The 16476-nt window shown below is 40.3% G+C and overlaps 1 protein-coding gene across 3 annotated transcripts in view; it reads right to left on the bottom strand.

The window, feature by feature from the left end:
- Window positions 1-117: 117 nt before the first annotated feature.
- Window positions 118-16476, bottom strand: part of NME7 (NME/NM23 family member 7) — a 258876-nt gene continuing 242517 nt past the window's right edge. For all 3 annotated transcript variants that reach the window (XM_079935494.1, XM_079935492.1, XM_079935493.1), the window contains exon 12: window positions 118-1022. Coding sequence is in view for 2 of the 3 variants with exons in the window: in XM_079935492.1 (XP_079791618.1) it covers window positions 990-1022 (33 nt within the window). In the remaining variant the exon portion in view is untranslated. The remainder of the gene's footprint in view (window positions 1023-16476) is intronic.

Genomic DNA, 16476 nt, shown 5'->3' with positions numbered 1-16476 from the left:
GATTCCATAACTGACTTATAGTAAGCAGTGTTTCTGGCCCCTAAGTATTGCTGCCTTGTGTATTTTATTTAGTGTACAGTACTCTCGGTGCACACACTCTGGTCATTTTTCAAGCCATGTTTTATCGTATCTGTTTTCTACTTAACGTGAGCAAAGTTTGCTGTCCAAGGTGTAAATATTCAATGGGAATAAAACTGGCATGGTACTTTATTTTTCCTTTTTGGGTTTGGCTCTTTCAAAGATGATAATGGCCCATCGATGAGCATTTTTAACACACTCCATAGTCTTTCCCTGTGGTGTTTGTTAGGTCTTTATTATTATTATTATTATTTTTCCTGGGTCTGGGTTGCGGGGGTGGGGTGGGCTGTTATGGGGGAACTGCCCTTTAAATTTTAAGTGACACTACAGAAACACACACAAAGGTGATGGGTTGTGTTGTGCTTTGTACTGAATGCTGTCCTGACTCCTCTTCCCCTGTCCTCCAGTCTGTTCTGAAGCCGTGTATGAGATCTGGAGCGCCCGTCACTTTGGCTAGTGACGGGGCTGATTAATTTGCTTTGTACATTTTCTTTCACTTTCCTTTTTTCCTTTCTCTGGAGGCATCACCTGCTGGTGCTGTGTCTTTATGAATGTTTTAACCATTTTCATGGTGGAAGAATTTTATATTTATGCAGTTGTACAATTTTATTTTTTTCTGCGAGAAAAAGTGTAATGTATGAAATAAACCAAAGTCACTTGTTTGAAAATAAATCTTTATTTTGGACTTTATAAAAAGCAATGCAGTACCCCATAGACTGGTGTTAAATGTTGTCTGCAGTGCAAAATCCATGTTCTAACATATGTCATAATTGCCAGGAGTACAGTGCTCTTGTTGATCTTGTATTCAGTCAGGTTAAAACAATGGACAATAAAAGAATGAACACATTCCTCATGTGTGATTCACTCTTGTCTAAACACCACAACCTGTGACTTCTTTACTTTCTAAGCTGCTAGTTATCCAAGATCTTGAAGAAATACTGAACCTGAAAGACAAACACGTGATTTCATCAGTTCACATGGAAGTTCAGGCTTTTCTACCTGACAGAGGCCATAGAGCTGGGTCAGGACTCTGAACACCAAGGTGCACACCCCTTCCCAGTGAGACAACCAGGTTAGTTGGAGGCAGAGGCTCAATCAGCGAAGTTTTAAAGTTCAAGTTTAGAAATATTTTGCAGTGATACTCAGTTTAGAAAACATGAAATTTTGGTTCCTGCTAGCGCTTCACGAGATATGGTTGTTAGTAGTTCAGTTAAAAAAAAAAAATGAGGTTAGCAATCAAAAAATGGACAGAAGAACTAAACAGACATTTCTCCAAAGAAGACATATAGACGGCCAAGAGGCACATGAAAAGCTGCTCAACATCACTAATTATTAGAGAAATGGAAATCAAAACTACAATGAGGAATCACCTCACACTGGTTAGAATGGGAATCATCAGAAAATCTACTAACAACAAGTGCTGGAGAGGGTGTGGAGAAAAGGGAACCCTCTTGCACTGTTGGTGGAAATGTAAATTGATACAGCCACTATGGAGAACAGTATGGAGGTTCCTTAAAAAACTAAAAATAGAGTTGCCATATGATCTAGCAGTCCCACAGCTGGGCATATATCCTGACAAAACTGTAATTTGAAAATACACATGCCCCCATATGTTCACAGCAGCACTATTCACAATAGCCAAGACATGGAAACAACCTAAATGTCCATCGAGGATGAATGAATAAAGAAAATGTAGTATATATACAAACGGAATATTACTCAGCCATAAAAAAGAACATAATAATGCCATTTGCGGCGACATGAATGGACCTAGAGATGATCATACTAAGTGAAGTTAAGTCAAAGACAAATATCATATCACATATGTAGAATCTAAAATAGGACATAAATGAGCTTACCTACAAAACAAACAGACTCACAGACATAGAGAATAGACTTGTGGTTGCCAAGGGGTGGCAGGGTGGGGGAGGGATGGATTGGGAGTTTAGGATTAACGGATGCAAACTATTACATACAGAATAACACTGTATAGCAGAGGGAACTATATTCAATATCCTGTGATAAACCATAATGGAAAAGAATACGAAAAATAATGTGTATATATATGTGTGTAACTGAAAAAATTAGCATGTGCCAAAAAAAAAGGTAGGGTTTGAGGTTCAGTAAATTAAGAAGGTTTATACCTTGCTTTTTGGTTCATGGTTTGGCCTAAGTCCATATTTAGCCGTATATTTAAAAATGAGCCTTAGAGTGAAAGGAGATGAAAATGAGCTTTCTGAAAAACATTCTCCAGGTATAACGGAGCTGAAGATTTAGTATCCCTTAACCCACGTGGGAAGTACCCAAACTAAAATCTTGGCATCATCATATTTCAGAAAATGGAAACCTTTCACAAAGCCTGTGCAGCCAAAGCTTACATCAATCCTTCCTGCCTTCAGGCTGGTCCCGAGAAATCCTTTGGGACCTGAAATGCTGAAATGCCTCCTCAGTTGGGCTCTCCTCTTACAGAAACAGACCCAGAGGCCCATGGCCATTTCTGTGACAGCACAACTTGTTCAGAAATAGTAACAGCTTAAATTCCCACCTTATTGCCCCACATTTATTACCCTGCCAATCTGCTTCTCTTGTTTATTCTTTAAAAATACTACCTGAGACTTTGCTATCTCTAGAACAGCAAATCGTGTGATGGTAAATTAATACCGGAGAAACAATGACTCCATTTAACAAAAAACAGCAAAGGGAACTGTGAGAAATGGCACAACTGCTTAGCTGCAAAGATTTTAGGAGCCCTCCTTAACAACTGAGGAAATACGGCAAAAATCCGTAAACGGACCACATAGCTACCTAAAGCTGGGTTTCTCAAAAAGCAACCTCCACGTACATTGAAATGGAAGGTATCGTTCCTTTAACAGAAGATGGTTTGTTCTGCTGAAACATCGACACTTTTTGCAGTGTACATGAGTCTTAAACGTGTGATGTTTATGAACAAGAAGTGAGGAATGGCTTTACGTCTGAGGAAAGGGGAGTATTTATTCAAATTGGAAGGTCGTTTGTATTTTTGAGACTGTTCTCAGGTCACAACCTCGGTCAGACACACTTAACCCCCTGCTTTCACATGAACCTTGTACCTTCTGTTCTAAGACACTGTGTGTATGTGCATATATGTGTGTGCATGGGCACCTGTGTATGTATGTGTGTGCTCTCTGCCTATTCCTTCCTTCAAGATTCTGTCCAAATCTTGCTTCCCTGTAGCCTTTCCAGATGGTGCCAACCTATGCCCTGCCCGTGCGAGTGCTTATACCTCCACTAGGAGACTGGGGAATTGGTTAGTGTTTTTTGACTCCGTACGTATTCGTTGGCTGCCTAGTCTGCTAAGTACTCTTCAACTGCCCCGGAAAGACCCTCGAGTGACCCTCTGCCACTCACATTCTAGTATGAAGTACCTGCATATTTCTGAAACTCTTGCTGCTACACGCTTATCATGATTTGCTCTCCTCGTATTATTAGATGACACGTTTCTTGGGTGTAGGAACAGTGCCATCTACTTTTGGGGTGTCCTTACATCCTGAAAAGGGGTTTTCATACAAGTCCCGTCAATCAAATATTGAATTCCTCACACAGAATATAAAAGGAATGAGTTTTTCAAAGGCAGGGTTTCTCACACGTTGGCTAAGTACCACTTGGAATCAAAAGCATTGGAATAATTACTAAATAGAGGAAAAAGGATTCTTTCTTTTTTTTTTTTTTTCCCAATCCATCACATTCCCTGAAGGAGAGCTTCAATGTGGTGCTAGTATGGCTTCAACCCAGGTTACTACCCTTTCAAATAAAGGGAGATAGGCCTGGGGCTCAGAACCTTTTGCAAGCAATAGTATCTAGCCAGAATTTAATAACTTTTCTTTTCATTGTATTTATTACCTTCAATTAAGGACAAGTAATACTAGTTTCCCACTTAGGCTAAATAAATATTTCCATGATGGAAAATAAACTTATTCAAGTATCACAGCGAATGAATTTAAAGAAAAATAGTAAATACGATTTCAGGTGGTACTCAGATATGGTAAAACTCATGAAGGTAATAAAGGCCAAGTAGACTTTAGGAACCTTTGCCCCAAAATACAGCATTAACGGAAGCCAAGGTTTTCGGTTCTGTACCTGTTTGGGCAAAATCTAATCTGAGCTGTTTTAGAACAATAGCATGCCCTGTCTGCTCAAGCTGCATGCATTACCAGAGGGAACTGCTCCAACTCCAAATTAAAAACATTATCAGTGATCAGAGACGAAAATCTAGTTATTAAAATCTTTCAAAGTCCAATGAAAGCTCAAACTCCTGGCATTTTAAAGGATTAGTAACACTTCAATATCAGTATATATTTATTTGGCCCATGGAGGAGAACTAAGTGAGGTTACTTCGAAAATCCATGACTAAGGACAGAGGGAAACATAATACAGAGGGAAACTATCCAAGGAGCATTTAAGAACAGCTGTAATCAAGTGAATAAAGTGATCTTGGTTTCAGATTCAGAGAAAATGTGACTCTGTCTTTTCTTCTTCAAGAGGAAACTAGCATTAGCCAGACATGTTATCCGCCATTTCTAGGCTCTGCACTGGAAAAGATGAACAGGAAAGAGAGAGATAAACCTGTTATTCTCCCAACTGACGCCTGCAATCACCAGCACCTATAGCCTACCCAACGTGAAACAGAGAGATCGGACCAAGGCAGATATCTTGGTTCATATTTTAATTCTCTATTTTTCTCCCAGAGACTGTCAGCATTGGTCTGTTCTGAGAGGTTAAGTACCTCATGAAGGTACTGATTTTTATTGACTACAGAACCCAGCTATTTTATTTAGCCACAAATGAATCCCACACCCTAAGAAAAGGCCCACATTGTAATAAAACTGTGACTTACTATCTCCAGCTGGCTTTATCACAAAACTTTTAAAAAACTGGGATTTCATAAAATCGGCACCCTTACAAGCAGTCTGTAAAGCACTACCTTTTCCAAGGAAATGCTCACCTTCTTCCTCTAGTGCTTGTCCCATACAGGCCAGGTAGGAGGAGACACTGAGTGATTTGAAACCCACCTATTCAGTTATCCACAATGTCTGATATACTCAGTATTCACTCCTCTGTAAGGTGGCCCTTTAGTGCCCATAACTTGTTACAGGGATTTATGGTCACTAAATTAGCAAGTACTGGAGGAGCATGGAACAGTCCTATAGCAATGGGATATAGGGTCTATTCCTTTACATAGGAACGGGGGTTCTAAAATGACTAGTGGGTGAGGATCAGGTATTGGGGAGGTGCGGATAATTCAGCACTGGAACCTCTGGGGGGCAAGGGAACAGAATAAGGTTAACAGACACTTTGGGATTGTACTACCAAAAGTGAAACATGGCACGAGAAGTCCATGCTGACGGAAACCTGTGCCTAGAGCTGGCCTTTCTCCTTTTCTTTGACTTGCAAATGTCTTCCAAGCTACCTACTATGTGCCCAGCACCGACTATAAGTGGGGGAGGGAAGGGTTCAGGCATACAAGATCCCTGTTCTTATGAAAATTTTGCCTTCACGCTTCTAAATGTCTTAAATGCCCTAAACTACTCTCACCTATACTTAATTCATTCTTTCCCTCCTCTGTCAATCATTCATTCAACATGGAGCACATCCCATTCATGATAATTCAGTGATGGGTGAGACCTGGTCCTCAGCTTATAGACTGAAAAGAGGAAAACCCGTGTAATCAAATAAAATCACTATCGTGTGCTAAGGTATGAGTGGGAATAATTAACTGCTAGTGGGAACACAAAATGTTTCATAAAGTGGTTAACATTTGAGTCCTTAGGATGAGTTGGAAGTGACATAGAGGAAGGAGCAGCGGATTTTAGCTGAATATACGATTGCTATGCCAATGGGCAATGATACTTTAATAATCAGATTAACTTGAGGATTTGTTCTGTCTTTATCACTGTTAAATAAGAACAACAGCTTACATTTATGAACTACTTCACAGTGTATGGTCTAATTTCATATATAAACCATCTCCTTCACACCAGCTCTGTGAAGCTGGTCCCCTTATCCCCATACAGAGCAGGATCCTGAGACTCAGAGGTCCATGACTTCCCTCTATAGTAAGCTGAGGAACTTGCTCAGTTGGCAAGGCTGGAACTTGAATCTGTGTCTTCCAACTCTAAGCCACAGTGGCACTGTGACCTTCCATGGAGTAGCCCCTGCCTTTGCTGATGACCATCTATAAATTATTGCCAATTCTGTAAGAATGTAATTCAAATAAATGTACATTTTCTGTAATTGCTTCAAGTGTAGACTCAAGGAAAGCTTCCAGAGAATGTCTCGTCTTTGCCCTGAGTACGGTGCATAACAAAAACGGGTCTCAAGGCTAGTGATTCCCTGTCCACCACTCCCCCAGAGGAACTTCTAGTATATGCAGCAAGCGTGAAATCTCCTTGCGTGTTTTATTAACTCTGGCTTTGTATCAGAGTCTCTAGTGTAGCTTACTGCTCCTGATGCCTGGGCTCCGCCACAGATAGCTGAATCAGACACTTTGGAGGTAGAGTGCAGGTGTCTGTTTTCCAGTGGTTCTTAACGTGAGCTGAGCAACAAAAATGCCTGTGGAGCTTTCTTTTTTCTTTTTTTTCTCCTTTGAAATCAGAGTATAGATGTGCTCGAACATTTACAGAATTTATCCATCCTACTGTCGTGGAGTTCAGCACCAAACTAAAATATATGTACCTGTGCCATTATACTAGATAGATTTTCAGTACAGTTTTGTTAGTGTTCCAATAATATACTGATTTTTAAATACATCAGCCTATTCAGAAAGGAAACAACTTTCTACTCACTTGGGGCCCTTATAGCCAAGGCTGGCTTCATGGATGTGTAACCTGTGCTGACACACAGGGCCACATGCTTAGAAGGGCCTATGCCTGGTTTAGTGTTCCACTGTCTCTCTCTTGAAATTCTTAATAATTCTTGAACCAAGGGCCCTACATTTCCATTCTGTAACAGTTCTGCTTACAGCCATGGGCCTCTGTGCTAGGGCTACTTTGGCCTGGTTTTCCTATCGGGTGAGTGGAAAATGTGGTTGAAAAGGCTGCTTGTAAAATAAGCAATGAACAGATCCATGGTGAGAGGTGGCGGGTTGGGGAAGGTGCAAGGTGAGGCTGGCTATGGAAGATGGGAGCCGCCAGACTTGCTAGGAGGGAAACAGAGGCCCAGGAGGGCAGGCCGAAGCCTTGGGGCAGGGGTGAGGGGGACAGGGCCTCTGCTGTGGGGATGGTTGGAGGAGGCTACCAGCAGGCCTTTAACATGTGAGCTGGAATCCTTTCTGAACTCTTCCCACGCTCCCTCTCTCCCTCTTTGTCTTCTCCCTACAAGTCACCACTTGTTTTCAGCTCTCCAGATAATGGAGTTCAGAAGTAAACAGTTGTGAGGAAAAAGGTTGTGGGTAAAGGACCTCTGTTCTCCAGACATAAGGTCTCAGAGGAAACATCCTCGCCTTGATATAAAAAAAAAAAAAAAAAAAGAGATGAAAAATCTGTTCCTGCTTACTGTCTCAGCTACAGAGCCCAGAACGTCCTTGGGCTGCAGAGGTACCCCCTCAAATCTATTTATAGGCTACAAAATATTAATAATAAAGTTGAACCTACTGTAGTTATCTCCTTCATATGTTTATCTTCTCCATGGGTTCGGAGGCCATATTTGAAGTCTTTTTTGTTTTTTTAAATTGGAGTATAGTTGATTTACAATGTTGTGTTAGTTTCAGGTGTATATAAAAGAGATAACTAGGGCTTCCCTGGTGGCACAGTGGTTGAGAGTCCGCCTGCCGATGCAGGGGACACGGGTTCGTGCCACGGTCTAGGAAGGTCCCACATGCCGCGGAGCGGCTGGGCCTGTGAGTCATGGCCGCTGAGCCTGCGCGTCCGGAGCCTGTGCTCCGCAACGGGAGAGGCCACAACAGTGAGAGGCCCGCGTACTGCAAAAAAAAAAAAAAAAAAAAAAAGAAGATACCTAATAAGGACCTACTGTATAGCACAGGGAACTCTATTCAATACCCTGTAATTACCCATATGGGAAAATAGTCTTAAAAATGAGTGGATATATGTATATGTATAATTGATTCACTTTGCTGTACACCTGAAACTAACATTATAAATCAACTATACTGAAATAAAAATTAATTTAAAAAATTAAAAAAATAAAAACAGAACTAATAAGGACCTCCTGTATAGCACAGGGAACTCTACTCAATATTCTGTAATAACCTATATGGGAAAAGAATCTAAAAAAGAATGGATATACGTATAACTGATTCACTTTGCTATACACCAGAAGTCTTTTAAGACAATGAAAATTTCACATTGAAATGACTAGACATTTCAGTAATTCTGTAAACCCAATATTCTCAGTTTTCTTATAAAGATCTCTTGATTCTTCTGCTGCCACCCACTAATGAGAGCAACTGTCTTTTTAAAGCTAGAAGGAAAATACACCTCAGCCCAGAATAGAGTGGTGCTGACCTTTCTCTCTATAGGAAATATATACCATTTTTTCTAATATATCTAACAGGAGTCCTTTCTAGAAATTCATTCTAAAATTGTGTTTTGTGACTCATTCTTATCTGGCCTCTTCTGCCCTGAAGGTGGTTCTGGTTGCAGCTAGTCCCTCCCCAGGCCCTCAAAAAACCTAAAAGTGTGAATAGGGAACTTTTGTTCCCTTCTCCCTACCCTCAATGATTAAAAAAGTACTCTCTGAGGGTCACCATATGAGAGCCACGGATAATTTTTCAAAGTTTACATTTAAAATTTTACTTACTCTTAAAAAGTGGAGTCCTTGTTATATATCAAATGCTTTCATAAATTATCTTGTGTCATCCTTAGAACTGAAACAGATGTATTAGTCCCATTTTTCAGTTGATGAGACTGAGGTTAGAGCTAGCAGCTTGCCTGAGGACGCGTGATTCAGTTGAGTGCCTCAGGCTTTGCTCACGCTGGTGAAGAGCTCAAGGTAAAGATGGAGCCTGGCTGCGGTGGGGACGGGTTTGACTCCTGGCCTTGCCATTTCCTGGCTGGCTGACCTTGAGGAAGTCATAACTTCTTGGTTTCTCATATTGCACATCTCTAATATAATAATACTGATTACATAAGGTTGTTGTAAAGATTAAATGAGTTAATATACGGAAAGCATTTAAAACAGTGCCCAGCATATAGTAAATATTACAAAGTAATTATCATTATCAGTTCTCCCATATCCTCACAATGCTGTGGTCTGTCCTGCTGTATGTCAGTGAAGCCATGGGTTTCTGAGCAATTCCATCCGGCTCTGAGAGCCAAAACTGCCAGGGCAATTCCAGCTTACTAGGGGACAGCCTACATAATTAACCAGGCCATGAATGACAAAGGCAGACTGAGGACCTTTGCAAACAAAGACAGTAAAGAGACTCAGAACCAAACACAACATGTAATCCCTGAATGGATCCTAGAGCAGAAACATTTTTTTTTCTTGTGCTACAAGACATTTGTGAGTGAAACTGGTAAGATTTGAATGTCTGTACATAGTATAGTGCTGTATTAATTTCCTGATTTCTAATCATTATTCTGTGGGGAAGGAAGAGAATATCTGTGTTTTAGGAAATATACACTGAAGTATTGAGAGATAAAAGGGAATCATAACTGTAATTTACTGTCAAATATATATACATATATGTAATAAATAATGCACACATACACAAGGAGAGAAAAGAGAATGATTAACGTGGTAAAGCGTTAACATCTGGGGAATGTGGGTAAATGGTTTAGAGACGTTCCTTGAATTGTTATTTTTTTGCAGTTTTTAAAAATAAGTCTAAAATTATTTCAAAATAAAATGATAATATTAATCAGTAGAAAAAACAGCCTAGTATAGTGAAAGAGTACTGAATTTGGACTTGGAAGAACTTTGTTTGATTCTAGTCACTATTTCCTCGTGCTGTTAGGCAAGTCATGTAAACTCTCTCAGGCTGTTCCTGAAACCGTGGACCTCAGATTGGGACTTGAATCCACAGTCTTTTAACTGAGATAACACACCTGGTCTCAGGACTTAATGAAGCTCAGGTTCTTGACGTCTTGTCACAGAAATAATTCAGTGAGAGATAAAGTGATAGGTAAAGAAGTGGATTTATTTAGAGAGAAACACACTCCACAGACAGAGTGTGGGTCATGTCAGAAGGTGAGAAAGGCACCAGGGTACGGGGTTGTCAGTTTTTATAGGGCTGGGTAATTTCATAGGCTAATGAGTGGGAGAAGTATTCCAGCTATTTTAGGAAGGGGCGGGGATTTCCAGGAATTGGGCCACCACCCACTTTTTGACCTTAAAGGTCAGCCTTGGATCTGCTGATGTGTTACAATGAGAGTATACTGAGGGTCAAGGTCTAGTGGAAGTCATTGACTCATCTGCCATCTTGGACCTATTTGGTTCTAATCAGTTTGTCGTGTCCTTGGGCTATGTCATTCTTCTAAAGGTTGTGCCCTGCCCCCTTCCCTCCTGTTTCATTCCTAAATCTAAAAATTGAGAACAATAAGATCTACCTCATTGGGATGAATGTGTATATACGTTGATTAGTGGATTTATAAATTCGCAGCTCAGGATGGGCTTTGCTGCAAGTCAGTTTACGGTGAAGCTAAGAGGCTCACCTGGGAATATCAGTCAAGAAGGGGAGAAAACTCAGGTGAACTTGTCATTTCATGTTCGAAATTCATTTTTGCTGACCCCCCTACAGAAAAAAAGGTTTTTGATAGGGAACATATTCTGTCCTTAAAACTTAAAAAATGTCTTCAAGTAAGAAAAGGAAATGTAAACATGATGATCAATTGGAGAAGGAGTGATTCTCCATCTGGCTGTAGATCAGAATCACCCTTTAGATCTCTAAAAAACAACAAACGGATGCTTGGACCCCATTCCCAGAGAGTATGATTCATTAGGTCTTGGGTAGGTCCAGGATATATGCACTTCAAATAGCTCCACAGATACTTCTGATGTTCATGGGGGTTGCAAACCACTACCCTAGACAGTTAGTAAAAGTAGGCGCCCTAGAAATCAGAGCTGGAACCAAGCCCATCTGATACTGCCACAAGTGATCTGAAGGAAAGAATGAAATCTCCCAGTTAACTTGGCTTTTCCTAGTACACTGGAGGCTCTCAACATGAATAATGTGCCCAAGAGATGGGTAAGGCCTCACACGATGAAATGGAGAATATGGGCAAAAAAAAGGAGACTGAACTTCAACAGGCTCATCTTGGATATTCATGAGAAAGAAATCAAAGTAGCCTCACAGAGTGAGTTCTATAACAATAAACGGTGACTTGGGAAAGGGATCTTGGAGTGTGTCCTGATGGTCCCCTAAAGACTTGGGCCCAAGGGGCAAATGCTGTCTGGGAGGCCATCTTTGCAGACTGACCTCATAAAGGATACTGGAAGTTAAAACCCAAGGAAGTACAGTACCTTTAAAAAAACAAAAAACAAAAAACCCACAGGTATTCGTTTCTTGGGAAGTTCTTGTTGCTATACTTCACACACATTTCACTTTGAAAAGCTCCAAGAGGAAAATGATTAAATTAGAAAATAGCAACTCAAGTTATTTAGAAGATATGGCATCACTTTTATAAAGACATGTTAGAAAAGTTTAAAAAGCTCTTAAATTAGATCAAAGCAGATAGAATATATAATCAGAATATACAATTAGCTAATGAGGGGAATAGTTGGGATGGACTTTTCCACTAAATCCAGAAAGAACTAGAGAGGGCAAATGTTGAGATAATTTAAGATTAAAGAAAAAAAGACCTCCTTACATCCAAAGATTTAAAGGGTCAAAATGGCTAGAATCATATGTTAATAATATCTTTTGAAGAGCAAATTGGAGATGTGGAAGGAATATTTTTAATCTTTGATAACAATGTTATAAAAGGCAATTGCCATATTTTTCTATAAAACTTTCCTCACTGTTACTAACAAAAAAGTTATTCTGGGCTAAATATATTCCAGTGAAATTTCAACCTTCTTATTATGTATTTAAAGAGCTTGTTGCACAGTTCCTGGGAAAGATGAATTGAGACAATGGCCCTGAACCGAGATGGCCAGTGCTCCTGGTAGGGAGATAACAGCCTGGAAGACAACTGCATGCGAAGAAAGAGATGAGTTGCCAGCTAATTCTAAGACAGGGAGGCTCCCATCTCCACCTGTGCTCCAGCCACCACCACTGTCATTGCCCAAAGCAACCTCTGAATCTCACACACCTTCCCCAGCTCAAAACCTCCACTGGCTCCCTGTTTCCCACTGTATTATGTCAAACCTTCCTGGCTTGGCTTTCATAAAGCCCAACATTACAGCCCCCTAAAACCAGCATGCTTTTGGCTCCAGTCATTCTTCCTTTTCTGATGCCCAGGGACAAAGAAAGGACTTTACCACTTCAAATGTCCTTTCTTTTATTCTTTCAGCGCAAGGGATTTTATGCTTCAGGGCAAGGGATGCTCCTTTTACTTCTTTTGTATATGTCAGAATTCTTCATATACAGTAGTCCATAAAGTCTTGATAATTAAATATCTGTATTGTGTTCTCTATTTCTCTTCTTTATCACACCCTCATCACCCACTCTTTCTCAAAGTCGGCTATAGATAAAAAAGAAACTTCTTACCTAAATGGACATTTCCCCAAAGAAGACATACAGATGGCCAACAGGCATATGAAAAGATGTTCAACATCACTAATTACTAGAGAAATGCAAATCAAAACTACAGTGAGGTACCACCTCACACTGGTCAGAATGGCCATCGTTAAAAAGTCTACAAATAACAAATGCTGGAGAGGGTGTGGAGAAAAGGGAACCTTCCTACACTGTTGGTGGGAATGTAAATTGGTGCAGCCACTATGGAAAACAGTATGGAAGTTCCTCAAAAAACTAAAAACAGAATTGCCATATGATCCAGCAATCCTACTCCTGGGCATATATCTGGACAAAACTATAATTCAAAAAGATACATGGGGACTTCCCTGGTGGCACAGTGGTTAAGAATCTGCCTGCCAATGTAGGAGACACAGGTTCGATCCCTGGCCCAGGAAGATCCCACATGCCACGGAGCAACTAAGCTCGTGCGCCACAACTACTGAGGCTGTGCTCTAGAGCCTGCAAGCCACAACTACTGAGCCTGCGTGCCACAACTACTGAAGCCCGCGCACCTAGAGCCCGTGCTCCACAACAAGAGAAGCTACTGCAATGAGAAGCAAGCACACAGCAATGAAGACCCAGTGCAGCCAAAAATAAATAAATAAATTTTTTAAAGAAGTCCCCTTGTAAAAAAAAAAAAAAGATACATGCACCCCTATGTTCACAGCAGCACTATTCACAATAGTGAATAAGATGTGGAAACAACCTAAATATCCATCATCAGATGAATGGATAAAGAAGATGTGGGACATATATACAATGGAATACTACTCAACCATAAAAAAGAACGAAATAATGCCATTTGCGGCAACATGAATGGACCTAGAGATTATCATACTAAGTGAAATAAATCAGAATGAGAAAGACAGATACCATATGATATCACTGATACGTGGAATCTAAAATACGACACAAATGAACTTATCTATGAAACAGACACAGACTCACAGACATAGAGAACAAACTTGTGGTTGCCAAGGAGGGAGTGAGGGTATAGGAGTTTGGGATGAGCAGATGCAAACTATTACATATAGAATGGATAAACAAGGTCCTACTGTATAGCACAGGGACCTATATTCAGTATGCTGTGATAAACCATAATGGAAAAGAATATGAAAAAGAATGTATATATGACTGAATCACTTTGCTGTACAGCAGAAATTGACACATTATAAATCAACTATACTTCAATAAAATACATTAAAAAAGAAAAAGAAGCTTCTTGCACAATCTCCATCACTGGCTTCTGCCAATCACGCTGATATAACAATAAACACTGATATTCATGAACAGAATGGAAAGAACTCTGTCCCTAGGCCAGCAAAGACCATGGCTGGTTTGCAATGAACAATTTAGGGCAGTAGAGAACTGAAGAGGATTTCAGGAGGGTAAGAAATGAGTGACTATATTCCTATCAAAGAAGAGTAAATAGGCTTCTAGAAAGAGGCAATTATGACAGAGACACGCTTCAGGCAAAATATCATGAATTAATTTATTTTCAAACAAGAATATCAGTGGCCGTAAATACTCCAAAAGTTCTTTAAGTTTCTAGAATAGTATAAAACAATGAATTATTTAAAGCCTTATCAGTTTAAAGATTTCATTTAGAGTAGCTTGGATCTTAGTTTCTAAGCCTTATTTTGAATGGTATAACCCTGTCTTGGTCCTATCAAAAATCTAGATAATTTATTTTATTTAATGTTTCATATTCTCTCAAACTACTTAGAACAGAACAGTGATGTCAAAGACTGAAACAGAACCCAATCAATTAAAATATAGGTGACTTACTATTGGCATATTCCTCTGGTGCTATTTTCAAGAATAATATTGACAGGCTGAAGAAGTGTTTTAAAACAAAGAGAGAGATTTTCCATGGATCCTGTCACTGGGAAATTTACAGCAGAGAAAGATGACAGTGTTTCAAGATATAGCAGGGATGGCAGCAATAACAACAACATTGAAAATAATGCGGTAGAGACTGCCAGTGCCCACCCAATACTCATTCTCCCTTTCTCCTTTATAAGAGGATTTTGATTTTGTTGGCGCCTAACGAAGTGCATAGCCTCTGTTACAGGTGAGGGGCGGGGAGGGGAGGATGGTGATTCATTTCTCACTAATGTCACATATGCAGAAGTTGTTGGGTAGGGCTTATAGGAAAGCTCCTTAAAAGCAGGCACTCAGCTGGTAGTATCCTGTTGCCCTCTGCCCTTCAGTTCTTTCTGCCTGGAATGAGCACATGATGTTAGAGACAGAGTAGCCACCTTGGAACTAAGGGGCAGTCACAAGGGAAAGGCCAAGATTACTGCAGAGATCTTGGGCCTGGATTGTTGAGCGGCTAAACCAAAGCCTATCATGGCCTGCCTCCTCACTTCTTGTTTCACAGTAAGAAAACCTTTAATTTGTTCTCTTTTTGGCACTTCTGTTCCTAGCAGCCAAATTCTTAACGGATATAAATAACAGTAATAACTACAATAATAATGGTGATAACAATAGCACTGTTCTAAATGCTTTGCATTATCTCATTTAATACTTACTGATCTATGACTGTTATCTCTGTATGACAGTTCAGGAAACTGAGATTTAGGCCCCATAGCTAGCTAAGAAGCAGAGTTAGGATTTGAGCCCTGGCAATCTAATTTTTTTAAAATTAATTAATTAATTAATTAATGTTTGGCTGCATTGGGTCTTTGTTGCCGCACGCAGGCTTTTCTCTAGTTGCAGCGAGCAGGAGCTACTCTTCATTGCGGTGCGCGGGCTTCTCATTGCGGAGGCTTCTCTTGTTGTGGAGCCTGGGTTCTAGGCGCACAGGCTTCAGTAGTTGTGGCACGCGGGCTCAGTAGTTGTGGCGCACGGGCTTAGGTGCTCCATGGCATGTGGGATCTTCCCGGACCAGGGCTCGAACCCATGTCTCCTGCATTGGCAGGTGGATTCTTAACCACTGCACCACCAGGGAAGCCCTGGCAATCTAATTTTAACTGTTTGTATTGTGATTTCTATTACCCTACTAAGTGAAGGAAAACATCAAGTAGCTCAATTGAGATTCTGGGGTCATGGATGCTGTTCTCCGTTGCTATTCTCCTTTATGCCAAATACACACATCTCTAATCTAGGCATTTCCAATAAAGATTCCTGAAACATTCAGAATTCATGCTTAAAAAGAGTAAAGTCAGATCAAATAGATTTTCCAGAAGAAAATCTCCCCTATGTGAGGATTTAGAACTACCTGCCCTGTGTCTGTCAGCTCCCTTTCACTTCCTCATTCATCAGCCTGAACATTTTAGCCAGACATCATCCTCACCTTGTAAGAGTCTGGGATGAGATCTTCATTGATTTACTAAATCCCTACCCTTTCAGATGAAATCATACCAAAGGAGCAATTTAGTGCCAACTTCAGTGGTTGTTTTCTTTAGTGCAGGCACCATGTCTACTCCCTGGGACCTATAACTCCCCTAACCCAAGTGGAAATGATCTATCTTCAGCGGGATACACTTGGGTTGATTTAGGAAAAAACAAAACCAAACCAAAAGCAAACCACTCCAAAACTGCTTATGATATTTCCTGAGAAGATTTTTCGGAGGTCCTTTCCAAGCAGTTTCTGATCACCACTGCTCTTTGACTCAGTCATAACAGCAGTAAATTTGAGGGAACTTTTGCAATACTAGTTATTATGGTTAGGCCAACTAAAAATTAATTGAATTGCTTGGAAAATCAGAATCACAAAA

This window comes from Stenella coeruleoalba, assembly GCF_951394435.1.
Source record: "Stenella coeruleoalba genome assembly, chromosome: 1".
Lineage (NCBI taxonomy): Eukaryota > Metazoa > Chordata > Mammalia > Artiodactyla > Delphinidae > Stenella > Stenella coeruleoalba.
Note: the sequence above shows the minus strand (reverse complement) of the source record. Positions and strands in the feature narration are given on the sequence as shown.